We start from the raw sequence: 12,932 nt of genomic DNA on the forward strand, positions 1-12,932 counted from the left end.
GTAAATTTAAATGCACACACACACACACTAACACATACACATAAACCCACACACACACACACATAGCCTTGGTACTGAGAGAGACAGACACGTGACCCTTCACTCTGGAACCTGGCACCCTAGGCTGACTGAAATAACAGGTGCAACAGTGTTATGGTGCCAGAAATCTTACAGTGGTGGTGAAAAAAAAAATACAAATTTTTTTTATACTCTGAGTTGGCTGTCTCACCCTGATGTCCTCTGTCAAGTTTAGAGAGGAGCGTGGCTTCCTGGTACTGGCGTGTGCTCAGGCCTGGATGTTTCCAGATGCTGGAACCATTATATAATCAGAATGCTAACTCTTATATCCAATCCTGCATAAAAAACAATAACACTTTAAACTTTTATTGGAGTATCTGTATTTAAGCTTGCAAGTGGAGTGCAGTGAATTAATAAAAGAAACTACACATTACTCAGATTTTACTCAGGTTTCAGATGTCACCAGAAAAGCGGGGTTAAAAAGTAAGATAGTTTTCGTGTAAATCTGAATTCTATTTCAAGCTGCCATTTAATATAAATAAACTGACCAGACTGAACAACACAGCTTGTTTCTACAGATACGCTAATAAACTGTAATTACACTTTCACTCTGACACATGAAACCCACTGGCCATGCAAGCTATTTTATAGGATCTGATTAGATGTGTCTAGACTAAAGCAGGTCCACTCTGTGGTCTGCATCTTCTTACAGCATTAAATAAACAACCTGGAGACCAGCATAACACGAATAACATTTGTGTCTTGTGGTTAAAGACCAGTGTCAAAGGCTACAGTTTGGCTGTTGGTTTTCTGTTTCCAGAAAAATGGCCATAATTAGCCTTATTGTGTGTCCAGGGATGAAAATGTGTTGCTTGACTGCAGGACATTACTAAAAATGACTTGCTAGATCCTTTTGATATTTCGATATAGCTTTGCAGAATTTTGACACACAGTCTAGATTCACTGCAACAGTAAACAGTTGCGTTTGACTTTACCAGTCACAGTATCATCTCAGTTGCTGCTGCTATGTTTATTGGTCTTGCAGTGTCTTCTGGCTTTCTGCCTTCTTGCTCGAGTGCCCTCCCCACACTCCTCACAGGAAACCTCCAGGCACTGGAGAGCCTTTGAAACCTGCCATTCCTGCTGCCCTGAAATAGACACTTACTGGCACTTATCTGAGCTGTGTGTGTGTGTGTGTGTGTGTGTGTGTGTGTGTGTTTTCATATGTGTGTGGGTGAGTGCCTATTCTTTAGCTTGGTGTGTTGGTATAGAGGCATGCTAACTGCAGCACATTCCCCGACTTCCCGTGGAGCCCCCAGACAGCTGCAAATCAATCAGTACCCTGATGCATCCCTTTAGAGACCACAGAACACACAGAACCATACACTGAAACACATGCTGACATACATGCAACAAGTGTTGTACTTGCATATAGACAAATGCGGCTAAAACGTGTATCTCTGTCTCCACCTCTCCCTTCCCCATTAGCCAGGTTGTAATTTCAGACAGACCTCCATTATCAGCAGGATTCTGTGGCTGCATCACTGATACCCGGATGGATCATAAAATAGCAGAGCTGACTGCAGTGAAAATAACTTAAAGACCTGAGCAGAAGACAAATCAATATAGACAGGCACAGATGGAATATGGTTTGGGAATGATAGTGAATAAAAGAGTAGTAAGTTTACAGATACATAGTGTACACAGCACATCCTTTCACACACATAAGTTATGCTCAAACACAATGACCTCCAGGTGCTGTGCTTCACAGAATATGTTAGAGAGTATTTTAGAGAGTTACAGGTTAGCTGACCCAATGGAATGTACTATACAGAGCAAGAAGGAGACTTGGCGTGTCTGGAATGCCTGCCTGGGAAGAGTGCCTCCGACCTTTTCAAATTCTTTTCCCATTTTAAATAGAGTGAAGAAGTGTGGACTATAAGGAGAGTCTTAGATGGAGTTCAGGTGACCTTTTATGTTTGAAATACAGCCATGGAAGAATTTGCTTTAACAAATCCATCTAGGAAAAAACACACTGGTTAGGCCATTACTCATACACACAATACATGGGTAGATCAAATGCTACTAATCAAAGCAAACATATGAAACACACCTAATAGGAATTAATGTTTCCTTTGAATGAAATTGTTATAAAAAGCTTTCAAAGTAGATTTTATGCACATGTCTGGTATCCCCAGCAATCCAAGTGAAGCAAGGCGATTTTAGTTTCTCAATTTGTTTTTCCTGGGCTGTGAATAATCGAAGCGGGTGTGTGACTAGAGAGGAAAGATTTATGTTCCTGGTAGCAATAAATCAGATCACAGGAAAGGAAGTGTCTCTACTTTCGTTGGCACAAACTACCTTCTTTAACTGCTCATCTTATTATATCAGGTCTTATTTTTGGTTTGTTTCTGACTGTCTCACTGTCTAAACGTACACCATGTTGACAAACTTTGTGTGGCAATTAAGACAATTATGACAATTTTGCCATAATCTCAATCCTCATTCTAAACTCAGTTAATATATTCCCTAATATAAGCCCTTGTTTAATATTTCTGAAAATATTTATCACAGACGTTTGAAGATACAGTTTACAGTTATGGCCATTTAACTTGGCCTAACATAAAACCAAGCAGGACTTTGTTTAACAAAATGTTGACACCGTAAGACTTGGAAGTAGGTTCATCCATGTTATCTTTAATCTCAGTCAGCTCAGCGGTGCCAAGCAACATTTTCGTCCACCATCAAGAATTCACAGACAATATGGTAGGATTTGTTCTAACACCATAATATAACTTGGGGATGTTTCTTAAAGCCCTTCGTTAATACTACTGAATAAGGACATGTCTGCAGAGCCGGTTCCTCAGTATGCCATGTTTACAGAGGTGTGACAAAGAGCAGATCTCTCTGTGCAGTGCATGGACCAGAGATAAATTAGTGTTTAACAACAAATGTTTGATTGTGGGGAGTTTTGTAAAATTCGACTAAAATATATGGCTCAATATTACAGTTGCACGGTTTTCGATATTTTTGTATCCTTGAAAGAAGCCCAAATCCTAATTGCTGGCAGCATGATTCCACCCCCCCGTGGAGAAGCAGAAGAACTACTTGCGTTTTTTGACATTTTCTTTTTCAAAGCACTGCTGTTTCCAGGGGGACCGATTTCAGAGTAACACCACGCGACTAAAAAGGTTAGTGCCTCCGTTTCCTTGTAAATGCTTCGTTATTTTTGAAGTAGCAAGCTGTAGTAGGTGTACTTGATATTTCTATGCACCTAATTTATTAAAGTAAAATGGACCCTAAGCAAAAATATGTGCTATTCAGTTTCCAGGTAACAAAATAATAAATGGTTTATTGCAAAACAAACTAGAAATCTGCCAGAATTTGATGCTCTATTTGGTTCTGCATTACTCTGCATTCAACCAGATAATAAGGCTTGGTGTCACAGACCTTATGTCATGATTTTAGCAGCCTTCGATGGTGCTGATGTGTTTAAGTATTATTTTATTTTGTAAATAAAACCAGTCAATATGAACGTTGATGACGTTGATTTTCTTGGTTTCTGTATTGCTTAAAGACAAAAACACCCACCCAGAAGTTTTTTTTAAAGTTTCTTTGGCTGATTATAGCTCAAATCAGGGGGAAGTTGGGTGGAGCTATGCAGGGTTCTTTATTAAGTTAGTAAAGTCCAGTTTGTACATAAACATACATAGGGGAGACGGTGCATCACTAGGACAAATCATAATGTCAAATAATGTTGTGAAAATGGTCCCTCAAATGACAACATGACAGGATTAGGGTCCCCTGTTATGCTAGTTTGTGTTAGTCCCTTTTTTTTTTTTTTTTTATTCTAAAAAATGCTGCAGTTGTTCTCCTTTAATCATACAATAGTCTCATCCTTAAACGTTTCTTGTATAAGTGCCCACGGTCATTCTTTATGATCTGATCATTTTGAAGTAACTTGAAAAATTTAATATTTTTCCACGTTTCCTTCATCCCTATACAGCAGAAGGATGGTTCTCGTTACACTAAGACGACAGCTTCTGACAATTAGCAGTGGAACCTGGGCTAGGTAAAGGAGTCAGACTGGCTCTGCTTATCACCATGCTGGTGACACCATATAAAGTCATATGTGAATCACAAATAAAGCAATGCATGTCTACAGATCAGAGACACACAACTTCAATAACATTATGTTTGACACTGCTGTAGAGGAGTCTCTGCACCTTTCTGTGGAAGGCGATTTTCAATAGGCAGCTACAGTATTCATTCTTTTTATACAATGACTACACATGCACATATAGTTTGACTTGAATTGATATGTCATTTAGTTTATAACCGCACGTGATTCACTGAGCATGAAGACTACTTCTTAACAAATGCTATATACAGTGAATCAAAGTTTGGTTTAAATAGGTACTTTCAGGGCTAAACTGTGAATCGATTGTTTTATTTTTTTATAAACTATATAAATGTTTGTGCTCGAAGATTGCTGCAGAGACAGAGCAGTGGCTTTGTTTACTCCAGTACTCATGGCTTTAATCAAAATGAGGTTAGAGAGAAGCTGCAGGCCTTTACTGGAGGCTCCATTGATCTGCTCAAACAGGACTCTGGCATCGCTGTGCTGACAATCAACAACCCCTCCCGCATGAACGCCTTCTCTGGTAAGGTGACTACCACTTTAAGTGCAGATGTGGTGTTCTGTTCTCAGTTAATGCATACGTAACACAATTAAATTACACCGCATCCAACCTCACTTCTTTGCTCAGTAAAGTTCTTCCTTCCATCCAGGCAGCATGATGGTGGAGCTAGAGGAAAGGGTGAGCCAGCTGGAGAGCTGGACAGATGGCAAAGGCCTCATAGTCTGTGGTGCTGCTGGAACTTTCTGTTCTGGGTCGGATCTTAATGCAGTCAAAGCAATATGTAATCCACAGGTGGGAAAGTAGAGGAGGACTTCAAAGCATCTCTCTACCTGTGTGTAGTTGTATTTTTGCCAATATTAGTCTGTGCATCCTTGGGAATTTAACACACTGAGATTTTAAATTGATGTCTTTGGCCTTGTAGGATGGAATGAAAATGTGTATGTTCATGCAGGATGCGCTAACAAGACTGCTCAGGTCAGAGCTCTCAGTTTTTTCTCTGTTCTTTTAAATGTCTATAAAGGCAGCTGCAACAACTTTAAGCTTAGTGAAGATGGGGAATAGTTGTTATGTAACATGCACTACAGTATGCTGACAGAATAGTTCTCTTACAGGTTGCCTCTGGTCTCTGTTGCACTGGTGGAAGGTAGAGCGCTAGGAGGAGGTGCTGAACTCACCACCGCCTGTGATTTCAGGTAATTATTTTTCAGCATCTTTTTTTACACTTTAACTTGGCAAATAACTTAACACGAAGGTGTTACTTCTCTCACACACAGATTAATGGCATCTGACAGTGTGATCCAGTTTGTTCATAAACACATGGGTCTGGTTCCAGGCTGGGGTGGTGCTGCCCGACTTGTACACATTGTTGGAAGCCAGAATGCACTGAAACTTCTTGGCGGTGCATTAAAAGTGGACAATCAATTTGGCCTGCAGATTGGATTGGCAGATGGAGTCCTGGAGGCCTCACAGATCAAGCAAGGTGCAGAGTCTCTCATACAACAGGCTGAAAACTGGCTCAGTTGCTATACAAAAGGACCTGCCCCTGTGATCCATGCTCTAAAGAAGGTAGTGTTGTCAGGGAGAGAGCTCCTTCTGCTTGATGCTCTGAGGACTGAAAAAGATGTATTTGGGACTGTGTGGGGTGGTCCGGCTAACCTGCAAGCCCTGGCTAGCAAGTCTAAACACAAGTGATCTAGTCAAAGTTTCTCTCTTAAGAATCTTTAGAGCACACGAGTACAGATAACTCAAGACATTTCTCATAGGCCTAGCCTTGGTCAAAGTTGTTGCAGGATATCGTGTTTAACAAATGGACATATGTTTGTGTGATAATATAGAAATTGATAAAAAAAAAGGACAATTAACCTTTTTATTTAAATTAATTTGTATCTGTATTGCCTCAAGTACTGATACTGTTATTTAAGATTGAACATTATCATGTATCTGATGTCTTATTGTGTATCTCTCCATACTACATTGTGACCGCTCATTACTCAACACAGGTGTAGGAGGATAAAAATGCTGGTGCCGAAAACGTTCCATTTTTTGTCATTTGTCTTTTTTGTAGGTAAGGACATATTGAACATAACTTTTTGGAAAATGGGAAATTATGTTACTATAATACTGTGTAGTCTGATACTACAAGTATTCATTATATCTGTTAAAAAAAGAGAATATGCTTTTACATTCAATGGGTGTTATAGTCTTATATGATCAGTAGGAATGTAATCAATCAATTAAAGGATGACTTCCCACATCTTCTTAATCCATTCTGTCCCCATTGGTCAAACAAATAAACACTGTCTTGCTTCCAGGTCCACTGAAAATATAATTATGCCTAACTGTACAGCCCAGTACAGAAATACTAATGAGGTTTAACAAGCATGAGGCATCAGAATGTCTGTAGGACTGAGAGCTGCTGCTAAACCTAACTTTGTGCTATGTTTCCTGGCAGACACCCATCTCGAGGGTTAATAGCTGCTGTGGATAAAATACCATCACAGGGTAACTGAGGAGAAAAAAAGATCTGGTCTCATATACAGTACACACTATATAGTCACTAGAAGATAAGATGTTGTGTTACATACTGTTGACATTTTGGATTGTTTACTTGTACCTTTCCTCTATTGTTACACTGACCTTCATCATGCACTTTGGCAATTTGGCATTTAGCCTTTGTGGATGCAATTAATCTTATTTTGAATTCTTTCTTACATAAAAAAAAAAAAAACATTAAATACGTCACTTCTTAATTTAGTCAGGGTTAGTTGAGTTTCCACACCTAGAAAAATCATTACAGATAGTAGTGCAATTAAATAGTAAATAAATTAGATTTTTCTTACAATCGACTGATGGTCCTGCTTAACAACCTAGACTGATATATTTTAAAAGTAAAACCAAAACTAACAATTACATAGAATGAAATAAGCCAAAATAAATGATATTCAGACAAAAGCACACAAAAAAATCATGATGATGAAATGACAATTTATTCTTAAATTACAAACCATTTAACAAAAAAAGTTGCCAAGCAAAAACTGTTACACAAACATTTTTCCTTAAAATGTAAAGGCTAAATCTGAGCTGATGATGTTAAGCATTTAAGAAATACAAAAGAAAAAAAAAAACAAACTTGAAATTTCTCCAGGATGGCCAGTAGCAATGGCATGTTCTTGTTCTCCAGAGGATTTACAACCATAAAGAACTCAAATACAAAAAAATTAATAGCAATTGAAAACCAAAAATATCACTTTTCAAAATCCTGCAAACTAGTAGTTTTTAATAACTCTCTCTTCAAACATACTCAAATCACAAAACTTTAGAATCACATCAACTGGAAATTTTGTACTAGGGACAGTAAGAATACAAATAAGGCTACAAAGGCCAAGATCTTTAAAATGAAAGCACATATATTTCACATTAAAATGCCAATTACTTAATGCTGGATCAAAATAAATTTGATATGCACTTCTACTATGATGTCAAACAGGATTCTTAATCGCCACATATTTTAGAATTTCAGAAAAGCTGCAAGTTAATTGAAATTAAAGGAACAGCCTACACAGGCAGCCAGATAATGCTGTAGGCTCCAAGTTACATTGTTATGCTGTAAAATGTAAAAACCCACATAGCTTATAAGTTTTAAATATGTCTCTGGTTCCTTCCTTCATCTGGACCAATGACCTAAACAATTTTTTTAAGCAGCAGTCTGCTTAAAAAATGCCATACGCCCAAAGGTTAAACAGTTAGGTTTCCGAAGGAAATGTTTGATAGTGTAAAATCTGAAGTAAGGACATTATTTAGGTAGTACGAGTTTAAGTTATCAAGAATTAAATTTGTTGCAACAGTAGTCTGATGGCTTGAGCTCCAAGAAGCCCATTCTCGTGCTATGTTAGCTGAGAGAGTTAAAGTGTAGATGAAAAGAAAATTCCGCCGTTCATGATAATAGTAATGACACAGTTCCATTTCCAGGAGTAACATCCTCACTTATGCCTTTTTTCACTGAATGTCACAAATCTGGATGGGACTCCTAGACGCCCTTTGTCATAAATTCATAAATCATAAATTTAAAACAAAACATCTACTTGGCAAGTAAATTTTACCTTTTCACTTTTCTGCAAAAAGAAAAAAAAGACTAAAAAGTGCCTGCCACAGGTGAAAAAAGGAGAGCGGACACAGGTCAGCTTAATGCCATAATGAGTCTGTCAAATCTAGCAAACAGCTCACATGATGTGACGGATAGAGAACCTCATGTCCTATTGCTTGAACCTGAAAACAAAAATTACTTCAACTGAACATACACTATACAGGCAGTTTATTAGGTACACCAATCTACAATTATCGCAGTCCCCTACAACACTCCTAAAATAAACTCTTTCCATGAAGTGATAATGTTGTTTTTTTTGTTGAAACTGTGTTGATGCAATTGTAGAACCAATTTGGCAACACAGGGATGTTTCTTTACTTTAATGATAGAAATACTTTTTAGTGAGATGCAATACAACACAAATACAGCACAAACTATATGCTCCAATAGATGTGCAGGATGAACCTAATAAACTGCGAGCTGCGTTTATAGAATAAGTCTGACAAACAACTCCTACCAATAGATCTATATTATCGTTAATGCAAATGAAGGACCAATTGCAACAATTCTTTATAGTTTTTTCATCTAAAAAGCATGGTCATGTTTGTTATTGAAAAAAAAAATGTAATCTTTCTTGTACCAAGCAATCCACCCACATCCGATCTGTGACTGAGTGAACGGCAGCATAAATTCAGGAATAAATTAAGGAATGGAAAATAGCCATTTGGTGGTGATAGTATAAGTAATGACTTCACACTTCAGTCACTGTACACTGCCCATCAGGCATTCTGGACCTCTCATTGCTACTGGAAGAGGTAGAGGGAGACGTGGACTCTGCACCAGGAGGGGCCCTGTCCTCTGGATTCAGTCTTTGCCTCCTTGGCCTATCCTCCCAAGGCTGCACACGCTCGCCATCTCCCCCCTCCTCTTCTTCCTCCTCTTCTTCCTCATCATCGCTCCAGTCACCAGAGCCAGACTCGTCCACAGAAGTGTGAGGATCAGACGACCTAGAGGGTGAGGCCTCCTCCTCCTCATCCTCTTCCTCTCCTTCCCCAGCCTCAGAACGCTCATGAGAAGGTGTTGGCCTGGGGCTGATTTGCAACTGGGAGAGAGCATCGTCAAGGGAAGGGCTAGTGCTGGTGCCAGGCTGACCTCCAAGGGATGTATGAGGCCTGGCATTAGCGGGAGGGGCTGCAACATTAGAGGAGATACTTGTAACCTGCTGTGGTACACCTGCCACTGTGGTATCAGCCCCATCAGCAGAGTTTTCCCGACCTGCAGCCCCAATGGCCCCAATAACACCCTCAGTGTCCAAACGCAGTCCTGCCACTCCTTTCTTAGGGATATCTAAAACGTCCCTCTTCATCTTGCGCCTACGACCGTGCTCATTGCGCCTGTACTGCACCATGTTCTCTAAGTCTGCAACATACAAGAAGCCAGCAATCAACATTTCAGCTGTTTTCTTGCCCTTAGAGAAAGCGTCCTCCAGCTCACGGCTGGTTCGCTCATCATACTGCCACCAACCATTACGGCCCTCATAATACCAGGCGTGATCACTTGCTGCACCACCATGACCTCCTGCAGATGCTTTTAGCTCCTCCGGAGAGAGGAGTGTGGGCCTTTCCAGAAAGTCATCTGGTACTTCCTGTCTGCAGAGAGCGCAGCGTTTGCTCTGCCAGGATGCTCCCTTCACACATAGGAAACAAAAGACATGATGGCATGGCAGTTGGACTGGGTGGACACAGCTCTGCAGACAGATGGCACACTCCAATACAGACAGGGCTGGGGATGAGTTACTGGAGCCGGAGCATGATGATTCTGCACTGTTCCCACTTCCACCACCACTGCTGGTGCCTTTCTTGCTGGATGGAAGGGAGCTAACAGAGTGGTCTACCTCCCCGCAACTAGCCATCCTTAAGAAGTACTAAAGAAAGAGAACAATTATAAATAATGGTTATTAGTAGTCGCAATAAAATTATTAACATGTGTTTAGTCCTAAACCAACCAACTTAGAATCAACAAAACAAGTTTTTTAGATTAGTGTAACTTTGAGAAATATCAACTGTAATGACTGTGCCTTTTAAGTCACTGTTACTAATGGAAACAGTCCCAATTTAAGTGAACTGAAAATATCAAATATAGAATTGATTCTATAATCTGACATTTGTGACCTTGAACAATGCTGATTTATGTTATTTGATACTTACTGAAAGTACCCTTAATGCTGATGTATCATTAGGAGAGGGAATGGCCTTTCAGACTTGTCACTACCAAAAGAGAAAATAAGACGAACTGTGATGCACAATAACCAAATTCCCCATGTAAACGTTTCTGGACGACTATTACGATTCATATTAGGACGAATTATCTAACTATGGAACAAAGGGTTCTTGTGTTAACTGTCTGAATACCAGAAGCTGTGGCAGCTAGGTTAAGTATTCTAAGTTAGTATTAACCAAGCTGGCCTTAAGATGGGATCAACGATGAACACATCTCACGTTGCTACCGTATAATCAACAGCCATAATGATGTCAACATGTCAACTCACTTTAAAGTATAACGTTATATCGTTAAGCAAACTTGTTACGTCAATACTAAACACATACCAACTGCTTCAATACGAAAGAGTTTGCTGTCACAAAAATAAAAACAAGTATAACAGGAATGTTTCAGAAAGACATATCCACTGACGACGCGATCAAAACAATAAAACCTGTTGTTGCTAACGGTGGCTAGGCTAAGGGCATTACTCAGACTCCAGCAAATAGACGGAGTTCATCTGATGGCGCTAGCTTATATTAGCAGGGCGATATAAACAGCAACGAGAAGTGTTTTCTCAACGGAGACGGTACAACGAATCCGCACCTACCGCAGTGTTAGTCTGGGCTGTGCCGGTCAGGTCTGCCGTTACACTTCGTGTAAAGGCACGAATACTAATGCTAATATCCCGACTTCCAATGTTTACTGGCTTTGTTTTCCTACGAAAAAGAAGCTGAGATAAAGACGAGGACGTAAAAGTACGTATTGACGTTAGTTATACGTAGCGTCGCACGACGCTTATTTTCGACGCATGTCACTTTACGAGACTTCCTGTTCGTTCGTGGCTAGAGGACGTTCGTGTCACGGGAGAAGGCTTCTGAAGATATTTCTAGTTTTTCTATACTCAGAAAACAAGTAACAAAAACAAAATGTTTTCCCGTGCTGTGAGACCTGCTGTTAGCTTTGCCCGGAGCTTCTCCACCTCTATGCAGAACAACGCCAAAGTGGCGGTGCTGGGAGCTTCGGGCGGCATAGGCCAGCCGTTATCTCTGCTGCTCAAGAATAGCCCCCTGGTGAGTCACCTCTCCCTCTATGATATTGCCCACACACCCGGAGTCGCTGCGGACCTCAGCCACATCGAAACAAGGGCCCAGGTAAGCGGCCACTTGGGTCCCGACCAGCTGGGTGCTGCTCTGAAGGGCTGCGACGTCGTGGTCATCCCTGCCGGTGTGCCCAGAAAACCTGGCATGACTCGCGATGACCTCTTCAACACCAACGCCACAATTGTAGCCACCTTGGCCGATGCCTGCGCCCGCAACTGCCCCGAGGCTATAATCTGTGTCATCGCAAACCCCGTCAACTCCACCATCCCTATTACATCAGAGGTCATGAAGAAGCATGGCGTATACAACCCCAACAGAGTGTTTGGTGTCACAACCCTGGATATTGTGAGAGCAAACACCTTCGTAGCCGAGCTCAAAGGCCTCGACCCAGCTCGTGTCAATGTACCGGTGGTTGGAGGTCACGCAGGGAAAACTATCATCCCTCTAATTTCTCAGTGCACACCCAAAGTAGAGTTCCCTGCGGACCAGCTGTCTGCTCTGACTGGCAGGATCCAGGAGGCTGGCACAGAAGTGGTGAAAGCCAAGGCTGGAGCTGGCTCTGCTACCCTCTCCATGGCTTACGCTGGCGCCCGCTTTACCTTCTCTGTCCTGGATGCCATGAATGGAAAAGAAGGTGTTGTGGAGTGTGCCTTTGTCAGGTCTGAGGAGACAGAGTGCAAGTACTTCTCCACACCTCTCCTGCTGGGGAAGAATGGGATTGAGAAGAACCTTGGGCTGGGCAAGCTGTCTGCATTTGAGGAGAAGCTGGTGGCTGATGCTATGGATGAGCTGAAGGCTTCAATCAAGAAGGGCGAGGAATTTGTGGCTAACATGAAGTGAATAGGGGACATTATGTCAGTTGAAAACGACTGTAATAATTGATCATTTGTTCCATCTTAACTTAAAAGGCATCTGGGTAGTTCTGACATGGCGTTTCTTCTTTTGTTTTTGTTTTAGCAGTAGGCTCATCTTGATTCAGACATCCTGATGTTGACATTGGTCGTTTCCTGGATGTTCTATTCCCTTTTCAAACATGGCTTAATTTTTGCACTGATTTGTGTACATACTGTACTGTGAACTATCTATATTTTGCAAATTTCAAATTAAAAAGTTATTTGTGTACAGTCTGTATTTTAGTGTGGAATTCTGCACATTGAATGAGGAGGAAATACTGTCATACCTGTTGATGCAAACATGTTACTGGTGAGCAACGTATGCACTCCATCAATAAACAGTTTAGCTTTAAAACTGATTTATTTTTCTAATTTCTTTCTCTTGTTCAAAAATGACTTGGCTTGACAAAAAAATGAAACTGCCGAAGTATTT

At 40.7% G+C, this 12,932-nt stretch overlaps 3 protein-coding genes across 7 annotated transcripts; 2 read left to right on the plus strand and 1 right to left on the minus strand.

Moving 5' to 3' along the window:
* Positions 1-3,151: 3,151 nt before the first annotated feature.
* echdc1 (enoyl CoA hydratase domain containing 1) lies at positions 3,152-6,196 on the plus strand. Of its 2 annotated transcripts, none has more exons than XM_067509939.1 (7): positions 3,152-3,209; positions 4,025-4,090; positions 4,507-4,682; positions 4,810-4,952; positions 5,083-5,135; positions 5,273-5,353; positions 5,435-6,196. In XM_067509939.1, the coding sequence occupies exons 2-7, from the start codon at positions 4,032-4,034 to the stop codon at positions 5,850-5,852; spliced, it is 930 nt and encodes a 309-aa protein (XP_067366040.1). In that variant the 5' UTR covers positions 3,152-3,209; positions 4,025-4,031; the 3' UTR covers positions 5,853-6,196. The 2 variants fall into 2 exon arrangements, with proteins under 2 accessions (XP_067366040.1, XP_067366038.1); XM_067509937.1 differs by lacking the exon at positions 3,152-3,209 and adding an exon at positions 3,216-3,349.
* A 932-nt stretch (positions 6,197-7,128) lies between these two features.
* Positions 7,129-11,305, minus strand: LOC137130144 (E3 ubiquitin-protein ligase rnf146-like). 4 transcript variants are annotated; one of them, XM_067509930.1, is made up of 3 exons: positions 11,114-11,305; positions 10,452-10,511; positions 7,129-10,168 (listed from the first exon to the last, which is right to left on the minus strand). In XM_067509930.1, the coding sequence occupies exon 3, from the start codon at positions 10,154-10,156 to the stop codon at positions 8,996-8,998; it is 1,161 nt and encodes a 386-aa protein (XP_067366031.1). In that variant the 5' UTR covers positions 10,157-10,168; positions 10,452-10,511; positions 11,114-11,305; the 3' UTR covers positions 7,129-8,995. The 4 variants fall into 4 exon arrangements, with proteins under 4 accessions (XP_067366031.1, XP_067366032.1, XP_067366033.1 ...); XM_067509931.1 differs by having other exon boundaries at positions 11,110-11,305; XM_067509932.1 differs by lacking the exon at positions 10,452-10,511.
* Positions 11,306-11,312: 7 nt separating this feature from the next.
* Positions 11,313-12,858, plus strand: mdh2 (malate dehydrogenase 2, NAD (mitochondrial)). The gene has a single exon (XM_067509934.1). It carries the CDS (start codon positions 11,433-11,435, stop codon positions 12,444-12,446), a length of 1,014 nt encoding a protein of 337 aa, XP_067366035.1. The 5' UTR covers positions 11,313-11,432; the 3' UTR covers positions 12,447-12,858.
* The last annotated feature ends 74 nt before the right edge of the window (positions 12,859-12,932 follow it).

Source organism: Channa argus, chromosome 7 (genome assembly GCF_033026475.1).
Source record: "Channa argus isolate prfri chromosome 7, Channa argus male v1.0, whole genome shotgun sequence".
In the NCBI taxonomy this organism is placed as follows: domain Eukaryota; kingdom Metazoa; phylum Chordata; class Actinopteri; order Anabantiformes; family Channidae; genus Channa; species Channa argus.

Excerpts from the sequence above, each read along its gene's own strand:
- echdc1 (XM_067509937.1), top strand. The coding sequence starts at position 3,330 with ATGTGCTATTCAGTTTCCAG. Across the intron at positions 3,350-4,024 it reads ATGTGCTATTCAGTTTCCAG|CAGAAGGATGGTTCTCGTTA; the intron begins GTAACAAAATAA and ends ATCCCTATACAG. Across the intron at positions 5,136-5,272 it reads GCGCTAACAAGACTGCTCAG|GTTGCCTCTGGTCTCTGTTG; the intron begins GTCAGAGCTCTC and ends GTTCTCTTACAG.
- LOC137130144 (XM_067509932.1), bottom strand. The coding sequence starts at position 10,156 with ATGGCTAGTTGCGGGGAGGTAGACCACTCTGTTAGCTCCCTTCCATCC.
- mdh2 (XM_067509934.1), top strand. The coding sequence starts at position 11,433 with ATGTTTTCCCGTGCTGTGAGACCTGCTGTTAGCTTTGCCCGGAGCTTC.